Raw genomic sequence first — 21,649 nt, forward strand, 5'->3', positions numbered from 1 at the left:
GTACTATAAGATAAGTATAAGTACATAGCAGTTTTACCATATACTTGGAATATAAAATGTGAATGACAGTTTTCTGACTTGTGAATATATCTAGTTGGAAATGCCTTAGACAACTACAAATACATATCAAACAATGGGTGAAGCATACAAATTTCAAAAGTGCTTAAGTCATGTAGGACCCTAAGTCTTGTGCTCCTAAATCATTTATGTCCTTTTCAAAATTTGGCTCAATCACTCAATCAGAGTTCATAATATTTATTATGTGAACAAACAAGCCCTTTTAATGGAGGTATTTATTTTTCTTTGAAAGACATATATATCAACCCAATATTGCCATTTTGCCAGGAGTGGACACACAAAGTCTTCCTAGAACAAATGCAAAATCATTTGGGTTCATGGGAATGATGTCACAGGACACACTAAAATTCAGTGGGTACAAAATGGAGACCAGCTCATTCCCTGGTTGACTGGCAAGCAGGAAGATATGGTTTATAAAATGGGTTGTGCAGCAAACCTGTTTCTTTTCTTTACATGACAGCTGTGTCTGGCAGCCATGTAGAAGAGAAGGTGCTATCTGGCCAGAGATAACTACTGTGATGTACAATATTTCAAAAGGAAAGGATAGGAGTTAAATAGTGGAGCAGGACCCACCCTGCATGGTGATTAGAGGTGAAAGAGAAATCCTCCAAACCCGTTAGTTTCACCGCCATCAGAGGGCCTAAAAGCCACGCTGGAATTTTCCTCCCCCTCTTAGGACCTGTGTGGCAGATACTCAGCTACTCTTGGGGTATCTACACTGCTGACTGTATACATGGCCAGGCACGCAGTTGTATCCAAACTACCCTATTGTTCATCCAGAAACCCCTGAAGTGTGTGTCTCAGGGAAAGTAGATGCCGAGTTAGCTAGCTCACCTGAGGAGGTGTGGATAGGTGCTCGGGTGAGTGGATACATGCCTGGATGAGCAGTGGCCCAGCTCACTTAGCACTGTGGATGTGGTGAAGAAGTGGGTACGAGATCTCAAGTTTCAAGAGCCCTCCACTCCAACAATTCACAGTACACATATCTTCCTGCTCCTCAGTCTATAAAGTTCTCACTCCCCCTGCATACAACAGAAGTAGCATGCTGCAGTGTCCAAAGCTTACTAGCATTCTATTTCAGTGTCCACAGTTCAGTATCACAGATGAAAATGGCAATAGCTCAGTGATTGCCTGTAAGCAAGGAACACTCTCCTGACCCTTCTGCCTATGCTCAGTATGGTGTTTGTAAACCCCATTACACCCTGTCCCTTTTTTTTACTTTTCTTTTTTTCATACACAACAATGTAGGAAAACTGTCAGTACAGTAAGTTCACGAAGGCATTCAGTATTGTATTCACTCACTTTACTGTATTGCATTGTAATGCACGATAAATAGGTACATTGTAATGTAATCACATATGCATTTACTTTTCACCGCAAGGTTGTGCACAGAAATGAACAAGCAATTGAGTACACTACAGAATCCCATCATTTCCCTGATGCACATCATAAAATAACATCAAGGACAGAATGGCAAGTTCTGCTACGATTTCTCAATTGATTCCCCATTCTGTCATTGATCTTACTGCATTTTTGATTTCTGGAAAAATGCAATATTTAATTTACATATGTACCTTTCAGAATTAAGGTCATTTAACTGCCTGTTGTGTAGGGAAAATTCAATCCATAATTTATGGAAGATGAATGTATTAAAAAATCTGAGACAAGGTGGGTGAGATAATATCCTTCATTGGACCAACTTCTGTTGGTAAGAGAGAGACAAGCTTTTGAGCTTACACAGCTCTTCAGGTTTGGGAAACTTACTCAGGACAGGACTGCACTTAAAACAGTACCGCTTTACCAGTGGTTCAGTGAAGACACTACTACGCTAATGGAAGAGCTTCTCCCATTGGAGGAGTTAATCCACGTCCAGAACAGACAGTAGCTATCTCAGCAGGAGAAGTCCTCCCATCGACAGAGCACTGTCTACACCAGGAACTAGGTCCGTATAACTGCATTGCTTAGGGGTGTGGATTTTTCACACCCCTGAGTGACATAGTTATACTGATATAAGTTTATAGTGTAGACCTGGACTCAGAGTGTCAAAACTAAATACAAGATGGAACAGATTGTTTAGCATAAGTAGTTAACACATATTTCAAGGGATCATTCAAGGTGAAATGACCCATTAACACCTCACCATTCTTAGGGAGGAAAGGGGGAAAGCCAAGACAAACAAGTTTGTTTACATTTACAGGAGATAATGATGCCCGCTTCTTATTTACAATGTCACCTGAAAGTGAGAACAGGTGTAACCCATGGCATTTTTGTAGCCAGCATTGCAAGGTATTTACATGCCAGATATGCTAAACATTCATATGCCCTTTCATGCTTTGACCATCATACCGGAGGACATGATTCCATGCTGAGGACGCTCGTTAAAAAAAATGTGTTAATTAAATTTGCGACTGAACTTCTTGGGGGAGAATTGTAAATCCCCTGTTCTATTTTACCTGCATTCTACCACATATTTCATGTTATAGCAGTCTCGAATGATGACCCAGCACATGTCATTGATTTTAAGAACACTTTCACTGGAGATCTGACAAAATGCAAAGAAGATACCAATGTGAGATTTCTAAAGATAGCTACAGCTCTTGACTCAAGGTTTAAGAATCTGAAGTGCCTTCCAAAATTTGAGAGGGACAAGGTGTGGAGCATGCTTTCAGAAGTCTTAAAAGAGCAACACTCCGATGCAGAAACTACAGAACCTGAACCACCAAAAAGGAAAATCAACCTTCTGCTGGTGGCATCTGACTAAGATAATGAAAATGAACATGCATCAGTTCACACTCCTTTGGATTGTTATCGAGCAGAACCCATCATCAGCATGGATGCATGTCCCCTGGAATGGTGGTTGAAGCATGAAGGGACATATGAATCTTTAGTGCATCTGGCCTGTATATATTTTGCAATGCCGGCTACAACAGTGCCATGCGAATGCCTGTTCTCACTTTCAGGTGACATTGTTAACAAGAAGCGGGCAGTATTATCTTCTGGAAATGTAAACAAGCTTGTTTGTCTGAGCGATTGGCTGAACAAGAAATAGGACTGAGTGGACTTGCAGGCTCTAAAATTTTACATTGTTTTATTTTTGAATGCAGGTTTTTTGATATAATTCTACATTTGTAAGTTCAACTTTCATGATAAAGAGACTGCATTACAGTACTTGTATTAGGTGAATTGAAAAATACTATTTCTTTTGTTTTTTACAGTTCAAATTACTTGTAATCAAAAATAAATATAAAGTGAGTACTGTACACTTTGTATTCTGTGTTGTAATTGAAATCAATATATTTGAAAATGTAGAAAACACCCAAAAATATTTAAATAAATGGTATTATGTTGTTAACAATGCAATTAATCGCGATTAATTTTTTTAATCGCTTGACAGCCCTAGTGGAAACCCAATCCATCACAGTCCCCTCCAGCCTCAACCATAATAAAACCTGTAACAATGGGTTTCATACAGATGTGCAATGTCATAAGCACAAACACAGCAAAACCCCCAGCCAGATAAAATCAAAACACGTAAAATGCACTTGTGGTCTGTACCTAGTGTGACAGGGTCAGGCCAGATGGCTACAGGAGAGTGAAAGCAGATATATTAGCCCCAGGTTAAGTAGGTCCTTTTCCCTGGGTAAGGTAACAGGGAAGGTTCCAGAACAATCAGGAACTTTCTGGAAACAATTAAGGCAGACAGGCTGATAAGAACACCTGCAGCCAATCAAGAAGCTGCTAGAATCAATCAAGGCAGGCTACTCCGGGCACCTGGGTTTAAAAAGGAGCTCACTTCAGTTTGTGGTGCGCCCGTGAGGATCTGGGAGCAAGAAGCTGAGAATGAGAAGGTGTACTACTGGAAGACTGAGAAGTACTAGCATTATCAGACATCAGGAGGGAGGTCCTGTGGTGAGAATAAAGAAGGTGTTGGGAGGAGGCCATGGGGAAGTAGCCCAGGGAGTTGTAGCTGTCACGCAGCTGTTACAGGAGCCACTGTAGACAGCTGCAATCCACAGGGCCCTGGGCTGGAATCCCTCCATCCCCCCAACTCCCTGCTTGATACTGGAGGAGTTGAACTGGACTGTGGGTTCCACCAGAGGAGAAGGTCTCTGGCCTGTTCCCCGATCCATTGGGTGGATCAGCAGAGACTGCGGGGATTGTTCTTCTTCCTTTCCCTATGCTGGCCAGTGATGAGGCTAACTGAGTGAACGGCAGATCTGAGCCACGAAAGTGGCCAAACTGAGGGCTGCTGTGAACCTCTGAGGCGAGAAAATCCACCAATAAGCGCAGGACCCACCAAGGCAGAGGAGGAACTAGGTTGGCATGTAACATCATGCAAAGTTAAATTAGTTTTACAGAAAGGTGGCCCACAGCAGCAGCACAAGTGAGATGCCATCTTCTGTCTGGCATCCGGATTTGTAGGCAACTCCAACTAGCCTTGAGCCTACCAAATGCTGCAGCTGCTGAACTTGAACTTGAATTCCTTTTTTTCAGAGCCACTGACATCAGGGTATGGTTTCATCAGCCATAGCAGGAGTGGATATGCAAAATAATAGTCGGCACAGATACCCCGTTCATAACATTTCTGGGTCCCTGCTTTCCCCTTCAGGTACAAGCCAGATCTCCACAGCCTAATGTTATTAAAGTTTCCTGAACTTCCCCTGTTTGTGTTGAAGAACTTGCCTCTGTGGTCCACCAAGCCTTGCATAAGAGTGGAATATTATCCTCTGCAATTCCCATACTCATTTGCCCCTTCTGGTGGGTGAACTATGAGCACGAGTGCCATTGATGGCCCCAGCACAGAATGGGAACTCCATCCTCTGAAAACTAGCTATTATTTCAGGCATGTTTCTTATGCCAGCCACCAGAGGTAAAAGACGGTGTTAATGGCTTCACAAACCTCAACTACCATGAACCCAACAGTTAAGTTTCCAACTCCAAAGTGATTTGCTAGAGACCTGTAGCTGCCCGGACAATCATGACACACTTTTGTATCACTATGGCTCCCTCAATTGAGTGTTCTGGTGCTGGAGGGTTGGTGCGAGTGCCTCACATAGCTCTATGAAGGTCTGTTTCCTCATGCAGAAGACCTGGCGCCACTGCTGGTTGTCCCAAGTCTGCAAAACGATGTGATCCAATCACACCATGTGAGCTCTCCTATACCAGAAGTGACAATAAACCAAAGGGTATTCCATGGCACTAGCAGCTTTCATCATATCTGTCCAGCCTGTCACAAATGAACTGCCCTCATTCCTTATGGCCTGCTGTTTTCAGTGACTCAGAAAATGCTGTCAAAAGGCTATTCAGTGTCTTGGTGAGTGCCTATCTCACTACATAAACATTTTTCTTGCAATAAGGAGCAAGAGTAGGACCAGCTCATCCAATGGATCCATGACTTCCATCCAGTTCTTCAAGGATAAAAGTGAGGGGCCACATAATCTGGAAGTGCCATCGGCACATATGTGAAGTCGGGGAAAACTGTTTTCTGTGAAGGGGTCCAGGAAAATACTATATTCCAGTCCAAAAACACACCACAAATCAGTTCTTAGAGTGCCTCTGTATGTCACAAAGAACCATGGGATATGAACCCTGAAATGATAGTGCTAAACTCCTGTACCTAGAGCAGCAGTATGAATGCAGGTACATACTGTTGTACAACGTCCAGCACAACAAATGTGGACTCTTGGAGCAGAGATGCCTGGCTCACGCCTGCATGAATAAAATCCAGCACTGAGGTATGCACATCCTGTAGACCAGGGGTCAGCAACCTTTCAGAAGTGGTGTGCTGAGTCTTCATTTATTCACCTTAATTTAAGGTTTCACGTGCCAGTAATACATTTTAACGATTTTAGAAGGTATCTTTCTATCAGTCTAGAATATATAACTAAACTATTGTTGTACGTAAAGTAAATAAGGTTTTCAAAATGTTTAAGAAGCTTCGTTTAAAATTAAATTAAAATGCAGATCTTATCAGTTTAGTGTGATCCTTGCCCTTGCTTTTCCTTTCTGAGTTTTCCAATGTCTGGCTTGTATTTGAATACTTTAAACTGCACACAGGCTTCTGAGTGCTCAGTTGTTAACTGGCTCTGAGAGGGACAGAGGATAGATTTCATGTCTGAAAATACCTGTTCACACAGGTATGTGGATCCAAATGCTGAAAGCATTGCAAACGCAATTTTCTTCAGTTAAATTTCACTGGAACGGACATCCAGCAGGTCAGAAAAGAGGCCCCATGATCTCTCTCGGTAGCTTCAAGTGCACTCCGCAGATCTCCAAACTTTGATGCCCACAATTCTGAGCTTTTTAACTGAATGAGCTGCATTTCGAAATCTTCAACACCCATCCACTGAAATACAGACAAATCCAAGTCGCTTTTGTTGAACTTTTCAGGTTTAATTAGAAAAGAAAGCATTGGGCCAAATCGCTGGAAATCTTGAAATCTGTCGCAAATTCTGATTCCAGTTCTTGCATGTACATTCTAATCTCAATGTTAAATGCAGTGCGCTGTTCCATGTGGCATGATAGTGATGTAAGCAGCAAATCAGGACTTAAAAATATCCCAGTACAGTGGAGCTGGAACAATTTTTAAGGTGGGGGTGCTGAGCTGTGCCCCCTCTTGCCCCTGTCTGCACCCCTCACTGCCCCAGGCTGGGGCCAGTGGGCCACAGCTGGGGGCAGCTGCAGAGCCCCGGGACGGCGGCCAGGACCCCAGGCTGGCAGCAGAGCCGCCCATACCGGTGGCCGGGACCTGGGGCTGGCAGTGGGCTGAGCAGAGTCGGCGGGCAGTACCCCAGGCTGGCAGCGGAGCCCCCAGGACCAGTGGCCGGGACCTGGGGCCAGCAGCGGGCTGAGTGGGGCCGCTGGACGGAACCCCAGCTGGCAGGGGTCCGGTGGCTGGTACCCCAGGCCAGCAGCGTAGCCCCCGGGACCGGTGGCCGGGACCCAGGCAGTATGAATGCCACTGAAAATCAGCTCGTGTGACACCTTCGGCACGCGTGCCATAGGTTGCCTACCCTGGTGTAGACATACCCTAAGGCTGAAACAACTACTGTGGATTATGCTAGTTCAGTGGTTATGGAGAGAAAGGTGGAAAGAGGGATAAGATATTGAGGCAAACAGCTTAGTGAGATTCATAAAGGATTATTCACTTAACTGAATAAAGACAGAATCTGCAGATGTTCTACACAGGTTAGAAAGTTATAAGATGTCAATCCTTCTTCTTCAGGGCATAAAGCAATTGCCAGACAGGATTGGTGAGGAGACACTCTCTTATGTTATGGAAAGATGCTACTGGCCAGTTGTGTTTTGGGGGCCCATAGATATAGGCAGGATATGAGAATGAATATTTGGTCTTTTCCATGCTGGAAATGACTGTGTTTATAATATTTTGTGGTGGGGGGAGCGCTGTGAAATATCTGCATTCTTCTTATGCTCCTGGTAAGATGATTTTTTAGATCAGAATTATTATTTTTTAATCACTGCATTTAATTGTATTAGGAGAACCACAAGATGGCAGTAATAGAGTTCCATTCTTACTGCTGCAGAGTTCAGTCAGTACATTCTAAAACACTATATAGCTCATAAACCTACACTATTGAATAAAATGAATGCTACTGTTTGGGAGAGATAGCTCTTTAGGAAGGGAATCCCAGAAGCACCTAAGCCTTAGGAAAATTTGATTTAGTTTTGGATTTGATGTAATATCATTTTGGAATGGAGTGAGGCTTCAGAAAGGGAGATTTTCAAAGGCACAAATGACAGCTAAGTACCTAATTCCCATTTACGAAAGACTCCCTCACCACCCAGGCACAAATATGGTCCCTCTGGTTCCTGTAATCTTGTTTGAGAACAGCTGGACTATTTTGTTGCCAGTTCCAAAAATAAATCTTTCTAGGTGCTCTGTCCATCAGCATGGTATCATTGTATAAGAAATTTAGGTTCAGTTCCTTGGCTCCACCACACAGTTTCGGTGTGGCCATAGGCTTGTCTATCTTGTTCATTTAGAATTTAGCACAATGGGAAACTTATCCTGGCTGGAGCCTATAGGCACTATCATGATTCAAATATAGAAAAGAAGAACCACCTAGTTAGAAGTAGCAGCTGGGTACTGTTGAGGACTCATATTTATGGAACTTGTTGCCTCTTTCTGTTTGCAAGAACCTGAGTCTGGTGATCTTCTGGCAGAGTGAAAGGTGCATTTATTAAGTCAGTCTTTTTCACTGAGCCCAAGCCAGATTGTGGCTGGCCCTGGCACAGCAGAACACTGGCAGGAACACAAAGAGTTTGTATGCCAAAAAGATGGGGTGGGGATGAACTGAGGCCATGACCATGCCCTCCACTGCGCATGCTGCTTCCCCTGAAAGGGTGCACTGGCAAGAAAGCCAGCCTCAGGAGGTACAGTTTTTCCATGAACAGCTGCAGAAGTGCAGCTGCATACCATGTCCAATGTAGGGCTGTGTCTAAAAGGTAAAAACGAGCCCTAAAGGAGGGATGTAGGATACTTTGGCAACTGATGTAGCTATTGGGATGAACAATAACAGTTTACTGGGCTGCTCAAATAATAATCCCCACATGGGTGCTTAATATTAAATTGATATTAAATTAACATTAAATTAAATTATATGTCCAGATGTTACATGAAGGGTGCTGAGTAAATTTTGTTTTTAATTGGACTATCCAACAATAAAAGAGAACCATCTAGCAATAATAGGTATCTTCTCATTCCTAAAGTAATCTTTATTTCATAAGAAGAATATTTGATAAAGGATAGCCACAGAATCTGGCTAATTCACACTAAAGACTGGTAGGCTAAGTTCAAATTTCCGAACGCTGCAAATTAGCAAGTAAGCAAACCGATATTATTTATGAAGTAAGGATACTGCTTAAAAATGTACTCTTGTTCATTTATTTTACTGTCATTTGCTACTAATGTGATAATGAAGGGTAGTATACTGTATTTCATTAAAATAATAGTCTTCATAATGTGAGACCTCATTATCACCTTAATATAAATTCTTGACTTGTATAGGTTATAAAGTGCAGTGAGTATATACTGTATAGTGCAATAGTATTTTCCCCTATAAAATGGACTTTTTTCCTGTATCCATAAACGAGAATAAAATTTCGTATCAGAGCAAGTTGGAGTGTTCTAGCTTTTATTTTTATTTGCTAGTGGTTGGACTAATGGGAACTACATTATCACGTCATTATGACTGATGTATGCATCATTTCAGCATTAGAACATTGCTTTGAATTCTTGCTATGACTGTTTGTTTCACAATACTGTGAAGCAAACTGTTTGTGCTTGTTGAAACTCCCTGTTAATTGCTTTCGCTATAACACTAAATCCAACTGACAGCACCACTGAGAAATGAGATGTCTGTCCAACTTTTGTCCAATCGTTTCAAACAACTTCATTTTTAGAGGTCTATTTTTAGATTTTACACATAACAGAATAACTTACAATAATTTGACTGGTATGTTGTCTTTATAACACTTGACTTGTTTTTCAGTTCTTGGCTCAGTTTCAGGTTCAATTTAAAAATGTACTTTTCAAGCCATCTTTTTATTTCTTGCCATCAAACATCCAGCTTTTTGAATGCATAAGCTAGGGGTTGATGATATTATACACCTCCATTAATTATGTTACTAAGACATGAAATTAGTTTCCTGTTTCTTAAAGTTCTGAGAGCTTGGTATGATCTATGAGCACATTCCTTTAGGAAAGATGGAGAAAGACTGCTTATACTTTCATTTTCAATAGGTTAATAGCATATAATCCTACTTCCCTTGAGGCTACTTCACGCAGTACAACTTAGTGGCGCCAGCACTGTCTTGTTCATGGTAATTTGAAATTTCAGAGACTACGGTTATTTCATTTACCACTTACTCCACACAGAATATCAAAATGCCTACACTAGTTAAAACAGATATTGGTATGCTTAATTTAAAAAATATTATTGTATGAGAGAATCCATTTACTCTGAAGAAAAGAGGAGGAAAATATCTTGGACATCTAAATGATTTAGTTCCATTCCTACTTATAAAAATGTCTGTTTTTTCCCTAATTTCCAATGTTACTGATTGCAGCTATGCATAATAGAAAGTAACACATTACTTAGGGTCTGCAGACTTATCATTCCCTTTAGTTCCTTCACTGTTGTGTCAAGGTTTTTCAGCTGGTTGTTGTGAAGCAACAAGATCTGCAATGCACGCAAATGTTTCAGAGCACCTGAAATAAAATGTATTATAATAAATGATTCTCACCATAGCTGACTACCTTGACTTGCTAATTTGTTTGGCTATGCTACACATTTAGTTTGCCATCCTAATTATTCATCAACTACATACAACACTTCTCATGCTCACTACACTCATCCTCTGTTTCAGCAACTCTACTCCTTGTTTTTCCTCCTTCTCTACCTCATCCCAGAAATTTTGCATCCCTTATTTCCTCTTTTCTATTCACAGCATTTGCATCTTCATCTCTTTCTTTCCCATCCCCGCTCACCTACTTCTCTCCCCCACCCTCATATTCAAAAATCTACATCCAACCTCTACTGCCTTCTTCTTCCCCTGATAGCCACATCTATCTTGGATCATCTATCATCCCCACCCTATCATACCAGTTTCACCCTTCTCCATTACCACCTCTGCCTCACAGGCTCCATATTAACCAATTTCAACTCAATTCCCTCTGGAACATTAGCTCCACCTCAAATAATCTTACATTTAAAAAAAAAAGTCACCACCAGTCCCCCACTTGCCTGCTCAGACTATGTCACTCCCCTCACTAGGGTTGCCAGATGTCCATTTTTTTATTGGAACACCCGTTCGAAAAGGGACCCTGATGGCTCTGGGCAGCACCGCTGACCGAGCCATTAAAAGTGTGGTTGACGCGGGCCTGGAAGGCTTCCTACTTGGCTCTGCACGGCTCCCAGAAGCGGCGACATGTCCCTCGGCTCCTAGGTGGAGGTGCAGCCAGGTGGCTCTGTGCACTGCCCCCTCCCTGAGCACCGGCTCCACAGCTCCCATTGACTGGGAACCGCAGCCAATGGGAGCTGCGGGGGCAGCGCCTGTGAGCGGAGGCAGAGCACAGAGCCACCTGGCCATGCCTCTGCCTAGGACAGGGGTAGGCAACCTATGACACGCGTGCCAAAGGCGGCACTTGCACTGCCCGGGTCCTGGCCACTGGTCCGGGGAGCTCTTCATTTTAATTTATTTTAAATGAAGCTTCTTAAACATTTTAAAAACCTTATTTACTTTACATACAACAATAGTTTAGTTATATATTATAGACTTATAGAAAGAGACCTTCAAAAAACGTTAAATTAGAGTGAATAAATGAAGACTCGGCACACCACTTCTGAAGGTTGCCGACCCCTGGCCTAGGAGCTGGACTAGGGAGCCGCCCAGAGCCTGCACCTCCTCCCGCACTCCAACCCCCTGCCCCAGCTCAGAACCCCCTCCCACACTCCAAACCCGTTGGCCCCAGCCCAGAGCTCCCTGCTGTACCCCAAACCTCTCATCCCCGGCCCCATTCCGTTAATTATGTTACTAAGACAGGAATTAGTTTCCATCCCAGAGCCCGAACCCCCAGCAACCTTACCCCTCACCCATTTTGTTTTGCCAAAGAAGCCAGACTTGCTGTTTCTTTCTCCCACATCTTGTTACCTTCTTCCATACTGCCCCTATGCTTGGAACAACCTCCCATTCCCTTCTTAAAGATTCACATTTCCCATAAGTCCCACAAATACTAACCAATGTCATTTAACTTCCTTCTCTAATCTAACATTATATAAAGCGAGATATAAAATATTAACATATACAATTTTTTTAAATACTAAGGGACAGATTCTGTGACAAACTGAAATAAAAGTCCTTGGGAGATAAAGATGGAGCTTCACAAGAAGACAGTTTTGCAGAGTAACTTCACAGAGTACAATTGTACTTTAAATGTAAGTGACAATTATACTGGTAGGGAAATTGCAGAGCCTTTGCGGACACACTACATACGGGACAATGTATTACTTTACTATCCTTTCGTTTCATGGTATGTCTGTCAGCCTTGTCAGTTTACTATCATATACATTTATATGGTTTCCAAAGGGTACTTTTAATTAATTATGAATTGTCTGACCAGCAAATCTTGCATATTCATTTGAATAAGAGAACTTGCCATACTAGATCAGAAATGTATTTTGATGGCATGACTTTTTCCACCAAAATGGTGTACTATGCTTCCAGAATCAATATATTTTCAGTTCACTTTTAACAAAAAATATAAATGCAGTCTTACTAAATTAGTATTGTTGATTTCAACCTACTTGTCATCAAGTGGCCTCTTCCAAGCACCCCATGGCCTCAGAGCAGCCTGCAAGCAGCCTCTCACCTCAGTTTCCAATCTTGGTTCCTCAAGTCTTTTACAAATCTAATAACAACAGCCCTCTTCAGGGTCTGGTTTAACTTAAAATTCAAAAAATAAACACAAAAGTCTTCCCTCCAGCCTTAAGCTGGGCACAGCCTGCAAACTCCCCTGGTGCTGTCCGTGCCTGGTCTTGCCTCGTCTCAGACCAGGCCAACTTCCCTCTATCGCTCTGCTGCCCATTATAGGGGAATCAGCTCCTCCATATCCAGCTGGTTCTAATTAAATCCCATACATCATCCCAGGTGTGGCAGGGAGGACTAATTGTATGGCATTGGCCAGCTCCATGCCTCTGGCCCTTACAGGGCAAGACACCCCACTACACTACTATTTACATTTTAAAATAGCCAATTAATAACAAAAATAATAATTAATAACAGTAAAGGGCAAATTTATCCCTAACTGAAGTAGATACAATGAATCTGTAGCAACTTACATCATGGCTGAATCTGACCCTAAATATCACTGTATAATCACTCAAGTGTAATGTAATAAATCTTGTTCCTAAAACATCATTTTTGTGTATGCTGTTACAGACTGGGGGATGTTATTTTCAGCTACTATTAGTCAGTCACTGACTACAGACCACCTAAATCAAACTCACTTAGCTTGCTGATACATAGAAAAAAACTTCACGTTTTTGCTCTAAAGTTTGAAATATAAGACATTACCTGCTATATCTATGAGCTCATTATTGTTGAGGTAGAGTTCTGTCAAGCAATAATTATTGATCAAGAATGTTAGCTTCTGGATCTGAAATATGAGAATTAGGGAAACGGGTACCTGTCAGTCTAATTTTAATTTTGGAGAACTATATATTAATAAATTGTGTATTTTTAAAGAAGTATTTTTTCCTGTTTCAGTGAAAATGGTCCCTTGTTTTAGGACTTCTTTGAGAGCTGAAAACTTGTCAATAATATTTATTATGTGTGATAAATACATATAGAATAACTTTATAGAACATCCTTATAGAACGTTCAGACTCAGTGATTTAGTTTTTGTATTTTGGAACACACTTTCACTGAAAAATACTGGTGCTCAATTAAACTTTCTTAGCTATCGGGAAGTTTTGTTCAGCTGAAATACTCGTATTGTGAGAAGAATCTCCTCGCATAATACATAACATTTCTGTGTTGATTTAAGAATATTCTCAAAGGTAATATCCTTAGAATAAACTCAACATCCAAATTAAAAATTACACCAGCACCAACTGATCTGAGGGAGCATGTATTTGTTCTAGGTTCCTGAAAACATTCAAAGTTTAGTTAGGCTTCCAAACCACACAGATTATAATTATAGTGAAACCTGTATGTATAGCAACCTCGAGGGTCATCTATTTTATCCTCTGATGAAATCTCAGCCTATGAGAATTCTTATTTTTTCCATATAAGTAGAGGTCTACTTAAATCACACAGAAATCACATATTTTTTGCAGGTTGGTCATAGTATAAATAGCAAATTTGCTACTTATGCTGTAGCCAACTCATGAAAAATGTATGATTTCTCCACAGCATTTCTCAAACTGGGGGTCCTGACTCACAAGCCTATTGTAGGGGTGTCACAGTATTGCCACCCTTACTTCTGTACTACCTTAAGAGCTGGGTGGTCGGAGACTGGCGGCTGCTGGCCACCCAGCTCTGAAGGCAGAGTGGAGAATGGCAGCTGCTGGCTGGGCATTCAGCTCTGAAGGCAGAGTGGAGAGTGGTGGCTGCTGGCTGGGTGCCCAGCTCTGAAGGCAGCACCATCACCAGCAGCAGTGCAGAACTATGGGTAGCATGGTATGGTATTGCCACCCTTATTTCTTGGCTACTGTTGGCAGTAGCATCCCTTCTTGTCAACTGTTGAGAATAGCCCACTTCTATCTTAATTGAATTGCCTCATTAACACTGACCCCCCACTTGGTAAGGCAACTCCCATCTTTTCATGTGTTGTGTATTTACATCTGCCTCTGTATTTTCCACTCCATGCATCTGATGAAGTGGGTTTTAGCCCACGAAAGCTTATACCCAAATAAATGTGTTAGTCTCTAATGGTCCCACAAGGACTCCTCATTGTTTTTAATTTAGTCTTTGTTACTGTTTAGGTTTGAAGATGGGGAATATGGACAAATGAGTCTGATTTTTGTCTTCTTGATCAGCAGGTTCAATTTTGCTTGGTCATCAAGAAGGCCTATCTTCTCATACTTCATGTCCTTGTACAAAAATGCCAAGAACTAGTTCAGCTCATTTATGTCTCCATAATTAAAAGAGTTTTTCAACATTTGAATAACTACAAGTCTTTCAACAGAGTTGACATGAGATGCTTTATCATTAATGTTGGCTTGAGGCAGCAGAAATCCATGCACTCCTAAGTTATGTGGAATGTATACTAATTTTTCTGTTCTTCACAAAACTGCATACTTATCTTAGAAAGTACTGCTGCACACAGAGTCCTCAGATACTGAGCACATTTGGAAATCATGTGAACTACAGAACAGTAACTTATAAAAAGTTTTAAATGTTTTAAACTACTATGGGTTATCAATTTTTCAGTGCAAATTGATAGTTATTTTCATTTTTTTAAAGATCAGTGAATAAATGTGCAGATTTGCATTTGATAAGGGTAGGGAAGGGCATGACCTAGTTTTGTTGCCAATTAGCTGATTTTTGAAATATTTTGGTTTTGGGTGTTATACTTTGCATTTATATCAGACCTTCCATCTGAGGGTCCTGACTACTTTACAACATTGCCTCAAAGCCCGTAGGGGATACACTAAGTAGTATAATCTTCATTATACCGCCCTAGGGCACTGGGTGTAAGGCATATATCCACAAAAGTAGTTAAGCACTAAACCTCAGACTTAGGTGCCTAAAGCTTGGGTTTACGTGACTAAAACCCAGTTTTGCCTCCACTTCAAGCCACAAAGCTCCCAGTGTACACTGTAGGTGCCTAAACTCATCTAGCACCTACATTTTCAGGGTAAAAGTTCCCTAGGTGCAGAAATTTCTGCCTCTGGGCACACTCACCACTTCCTCCCTTTAGGCATCCAGATGCCTGTCTTCCATCTAAGCCTCAGAGTAATTCACGAACCAGGGAAATAAAGGCATTCAGGGAAAGACAGACTTAAGTCGCATGTGGGTCATGATCTGGTAGATGGCCTCTGAGCACACCTACTGGAGCAGGTTTCATTCAAAATCCAGGAGGAGAACGTGGTGGTGGTAGTGTTTTAAAATAGCAAAAGTATTAGGTAGTAATAAAAATTTATTTTAGATACCAGTATTCATATTTTAACAAAATGTCTTATTACCTTATTGTTGTTAAGCCACAAATACCTTAAGATCTGAAATCGTGACAGATTAGGGACTTCTTTTAGTCCGCTGAGAAGAAAAAAAAGTTGTCCAACTTCAATATTTATTAATTACTCTGTAAATATAATTTAATCTTCAGTCAAATTATACTATACAAACATTATAAAGCAACAATTTTACAGAGCCTTTAACAGAAAAAGACATACAGAATAATATGACAGTGGTAGTGTAGTTATGATCAGTGCTTGGGAGTGCAATCAACCAAAGTAGTAAAAGTAGTAAAGAAAACTCATTTGTAAAGAAAATAATATCTTAATTTTTTCTAAACTGAATTCAATTTCTCCGAAGAAAAAACTAATTTAAAAAAATTATTATTACAGCAGGAATCCCAGCTGCTTTGCTTTTCCCAGAAACACTGCTTATGACACATGAGGAGAATTCTTCAATTTGGGAGGACACCAAGCCAATGGGAAAATTTTTACTCAAGGTGTGGCCTGGAGCCACCAGACATGGCTCTAAAGAGGAAAAGATGGAAAACTGAAACCCAATAAATGGATGGACATATTTCTGAGCAGACCTGATATTTCTAGTGTTAAATATTACTTCTCTAAACCAAATTCTCATTAAGAATTGGTGTTGTACTCAATATAGGTCATGTAATTACCTGGGCTATGTAAACACATGAGAAGGTTACTCATCCTGTGCAGTAACTGAGGTTCTTCAAGATGTGTGTCCCTGTGGGTGCTCCACTTCTAGGTGTGGCAGCGCCACCCTGTGCCTGGGATTGGAGATCTTCAGCTGCAGCACCTGTCATACCGCACATGTGCAACCCCCCCGCCCCCGTCACACTGTGAGTGGGGCGTATATATATACCTCTGTGCAGTCCGACCACCCCCAGTTCCTTCCCTGCTGCAGAGCATATGTTTTTGGCTCTGAAGCAGAGGGGAGGAGGTTGGGAAGTGGAGCACTCATAGGGACAAACATCTCGAAGAACCTCAGTTACTGCACAGGGTGAGTAACCTTCTCTTCTTCTTTGAGTGATATCCCTATGGGTGCACCACTTGTAAGCAGCTAGCAAGTAGTGCCCTTAATTGGAAGGCTGGGCCTTCGGAGCAACATTTACTGTTGATGATAGGACCATATGTGGCATCGTGCATAATAGCATAGTAATTGGCAAACGTGTCTGTTGATACCCATGTAGCTGCTTTGCAAATTTCCGCAATGGGGGCATTACTGAGAAAACTTATTGAAGTGGACAATGAACATGTGGAATGTGTTCTGATTGTGGTAGCAGGTTGTCTTTTGTGGAGTTTGTAAGATAAACGTATACATTGCGAGATCCACCTTGAAAGGCGTTGTTTAGATATGGCTGTGTCTCTGGATCTTTCAGTGTTGGAGAGGAATAATCGTAGTGGTTTTCAGAAAGGTTTAGTCCTGTCCAAGTAAAAAGATAATGATTGTCTCACGTCTAGGGTGTGTAGAGCCGCCTCCAGCTGATTACTGTGAGGCTTCAGGAAGAAGCAAAGAAGGTGTATTGGTTGGCTGAGAGGGAAAGACGTTGGAACCTTAGGTAGAAATCTTGGATGTGGGCATAGTGTAACTTTGTCCTTATAGAACAGTCTGTATGGTGGATATGCCATAAGGGCCGTGATTTCGCCAACTCGTCGGGCGGAAGTGATGGCAACAAGGAAGGCCATTTTCACTGATGCACATAAGAACAGGTTGGCATTGGTTCAAATGGGGGTTTAGTCAGAGAACTTAGGATGAGGATGAGGTCCCAGAGAGGGATCGGGTCTTTTATGTGGAGATAAAGATTGTGCAGACGCTTCAGAAAACATTTCGTAAGTGGATGTGTAAAAATGGAATGACCATCTATGGGACAGTATAAAGTAGTGACTGCTGCCAAGTGTACCTGAATGGAGCTGGTGGATAATCCTGATTCTTTAAGGTATAGCAGTCCAGGATAAGTGGTAGCAGAGCGCATGTTACGTCGCCTTGGTGGAAGGAGCACCAGCATTGAAATCTAGTCCATTTGTGAACGTAAGTTCATCTAGTTATGTCACACCTGCTATTCAAAAGTATCTGTTTGACTGCATCCGAACAGGTTATTTCTGAATCCCAGAACAACGGAGGAGCCAGCCTTTGAGACGCAGCATCTGTGGATTGTGATGGAGAATGCATCCTATGTCTTGTGAAAGAAGCCACGGTGTTAGTTGGAGAGAGATTGTTTGGCATACCGTCATGTGGAGTAGGTAAGCTGTGGCCATGTTGGAGCTATTAGTATGACATGAGCTTGATCCTCCTGTATCTTGCAAAGTATTTGGAATAGGAGGGGCAATGGAGGGAAGGCATAAAAGAAAGGTATCTCATGTTCTGAGAAAGGCATCTCCGAGAGATCCATGTCCCAGTCCCACTCTGGAACAGAACTGAGGGCAGCCGGCATTGTGCTATGTGGCAAAAAGATCTATGGTGGGGAAACCCCATCGGTTGAAGATGGGCTGAAGTGCTCACATATCCAGTTCCCACTCGTGATCGTGGGAGAACCTCCTCCTCAATATGTTCATGGTGGTGTTCTGGTGTCCCGAAAGGTATGCTGCTAAAATGATGATGTTGTGTTGGATACACGAGTTCCACAATTTGAGTGCCTCTGACCATAAAGAGTGAAACCTCAATCTACCCTGCCTATTGATGTAATACATGCAGGCGAGATAGTCCATCATGACTCTGATGGTATGAGTGGAGGGAGGAAACATCGGCAGGCACTGCAGATCACTCGTAGTTCTAGGAGATTGATGTGTAAGGTGGATTCGGGTTAACGACCATCTGCCCTGCACTGTGTGATCATGGAGATGCGCTCCTCAACCGATTAGGGAGGCATCAGTTGTTAGGATCATGGTCAGTGGTGATTGGAGGAAAGAAACTCCAACAAAGGCATTGTTAGGCTGTGTTCACCAAAGTAGTGAGTCCTTGACTCTCATCAGCATGGATAAAAGTTTGTGGACGCTGTATTTGTGGGGGAGATATATGGTACAGAGGCATGCCTGAAGACATCGAATATGTAGTCTTGCATGACTGATCACGGAAATGGCTGCTGCCACGTGGCCTAGAATTTGGAGGCACATTCTGGCAGAGATCTGGGGGCAAATCTGTGCACTGGATACCATACACGAGACTCTGTGAGGTAGTAGGAAGGCTCTGGCTTGTATGGCATCCAACTGTGTCCCAGTTAATTCCAGTTGTTGTATTGCATTTGTGACGTTCCCCTGGTGTTATCTGGACTGGTGATCTGCTAGGTCACTCCAATCCTTGACTTTGGGAGCCAGCCTTACCCTGCTCTGCTGTGAGAACCCCCATTCCTGAGCTATTCATGCACAGCCTCTGGCATGTGAGCTGCTCCTTGGCTTGTGCAACCAAAGTGACACTAGCCAATATCTCCAGTCCCAGGCACAACCCTAGGAACCTCCGTCTTGCAGTGTCCAGTTATGCCCACTGGATGCTGCAAGCTTATAGGAGTTTGTCAATTTAACAAAGAAATTGATATGTACCAGGCTTGTTATCCCAAGAGGAGTCTCTGACACACTTCAAACCAAACGCACTGCTTCAGGTAGAATAAACAAACAAATTTATTAACTACAAAGATAGCTTTTAAGTGATAGGCAAAAAGTCAGAGTAGTTACCAAAAGAAAAGAAAATATAAACACGCAGTCTAAACTCTCAACCCTATTAGACTGGGAAACATTTAGATTAAGCAGTTTTTCTCACCCCACAACTCCTTGTTTCCTTAGGTAGGCAGTGACTCCTGCAAGAATCTTGGCGAACAACCAAGGTGCTGTCCATAAACAGCCCAAAAGGTAGTACCTTGTACTGGTAGTGGTCATCACCCATGACAAATCAGAGAAATCCCCTTGGGTAGGATGTATTGTAATATGAAAGTATGCGTCTTGGAGGTTGAGGGCTGAAAAACAGTCCGCCTGTTCCAGTACTGCAATAGTAGTGGAAAGGGTAACCATCTTGAAGCATGCAGTTTGACTAACTTGTTTTAGACTGCGGAGGTCCAGGATGGGTTGCCAGCCACCAGATTTCTTCCAGCTCAGGAAATAGTGGGAGTAGAAACCCTGCCCCATGTGCTGGTAAGGGACTGGTTCCAAGGGTCCCCATTCCATAAGATGATTTATTTCTCCCCATAGAATGGAATCATGACAGGAGTCCCTGAAAAGGGTTGGGGAGAGGGGGTGGTGGGGCAGGATAGTTACGAAGGGGATGAAGTATCCTTCCTTGATAATCTTAAAAACCTACTTTTCCAAAGTGATGAGTCTCCAAGATGGGAAAAATTGAGCTGGTCAGTCACCAAACTGGTGGAACGTTGAAGATGGTGGGAATGACTGGAAGAGGGGGAGGCCTCTTGGGGCCTCCACACTTCAAAACTGTTGCTTCAGTGGGGGTGTCTGAGAAGTAGCCCCTTGAGGAGTGGGCTGTCTACATTTGGTAGGAGGCCTTTGTCTTCAGCGCTGGGTGTCACAGTGTTGTTGAGGAATGTACTCCTGTGGTTGGGACCGTCTCTTTGGTGCTGGCATGTAAATTCTGAGAGAGCGGAGTGTGGCTTGGGAGTCTTTAAGGGAGTGCAGAGAATCATCCGTGCACTCTGAAAATATTTTCTGGCTCTCAAAAGGTAAGTCTTCTACTGTGGTTTGTACCTTCTTAGGAAAACCCGAGAGGTGGAGCCATGATGCAGTCATGATGGATCAGGCAGTGGTGTCTGCATAGTCTAACAATGCTCATAGGGTTGTACGGGCTAGGAAATGTCCTTCCAATATTAGGGACTGGAATTGCTCTTTCTTGGCCTCCAGTAGGTCATGGCAGAGTTCCTCCAATTTGGAGTAGTTTAAGTAATTATACTTAGTCATGAGAGCTTCGTAGTTTGAGATTCTAAATTGGAGCATGGCTGATGAATACGCTTTGTGTCCAAATAAGTCTAGGGGTTTCCACCTCTGTCTGGATAGCTAGAATGGGATCGGCATTGACGGCCTCTCTCTTGCACCACACTGACCACCTAAGAATTTGGGATGGGGCACTAGAAATCCTGCATCCTCCATGGAACATATTCTTTTCCGGTGCATTTGCAGGTCAGAAGGATGGATGCTTTGCCAGAGCACCTTCGCTGGGTCAAGAAGAGCCTCATTGATCGGTAGTGTGATCTTGGAGGAAGAAGATGTGTGGAGGATATCAAGCAGTTTATGCTGCTGGTCCTTGACTTCCTCCAAAGGAATCTGCAGGGAGTCTGCAATCTTGCAGAATATGTCTTGAAAATGTCTGAAGTCCTCAGCAGATGTAGGGGGTGGAGGAGGAAAAATGTAATGTCGGTGGAGCCTCCTGCTCCTGTTCCTCTTTCTGAACTTCCTCTTCACTTGGTATCGGCGGGGGTTCAACCAGCGGATGGAAGAGACCGATGGAGAAGGGATTGGTGTAGGTCTCCAGCTTTGCTCCCTGAGAGGGGGTCCTGAACTGTGCTCTATACATGGCCCAAGGGTTCCAATATGGCCAATGTGGAAGGAGTGTAACATGTGGCTGCATCTCAAGTGGTACATGCCAAGATTGTGGACCAGATGTAGACTGTGGATAGTGAGGATGAGCAGGTCTGATTTGCCTAGTAGATGAGGAAGCGATGGAGCCCTCCTCTTCCTCCTCCTCCTCCTCATTGCTGGGGGAGGGAGGTGCCATCCTCAGCGGAAAATGGGAGGAGTGTCATGAGTCTGGAGAGGAGGATGGAAGTGGTGGGAGGTCAAGTCGAAGGAGTGGAGACTCAGAGATGTTAGAGACCAGCAGTCTTTATGGTATCTAAAGTCTCGTGGAGGGGGGGAAA

The 21,649-nt window shown here is 42.7% G+C and overlaps 1 protein-coding gene across 1 annotated transcript in view; it reads right to left on the reverse strand.

Annotated features, from left to right (window-relative positions):
• LRRC72 (leucine rich repeat containing 72) overlaps positions 1-21,649 on the reverse strand; it is a 47,641-nt gene that overhangs the window by 11,558 nt on the left and 14,434 nt on the right. The window contains exons 3-5 of the mRNA XM_073329549.2: positions 15,789-15,858; positions 13,174-13,255; positions 10,196-10,309 (exon numbers count right to left, since the gene is read on the reverse strand). Of these exons, the coding sequence (XP_073185650.1) occupies positions 10,196-10,309; positions 13,174-13,255; positions 15,789-15,858 (266 nt within the window). The remainder of the gene's footprint in view (positions 1-10,195; positions 10,310-13,173; positions 13,256-15,788; positions 15,859-21,649) is intronic.

This window comes from Lepidochelys kempii, chromosome 2 (assembly GCF_965140285.1).
Source record: "Lepidochelys kempii isolate rLepKem1 chromosome 2, rLepKem1.hap1, whole genome shotgun sequence".
In the NCBI taxonomy this organism is placed as follows: Eukaryota; Metazoa; Chordata; order Testudines; family Cheloniidae; genus Lepidochelys; species Lepidochelys kempii.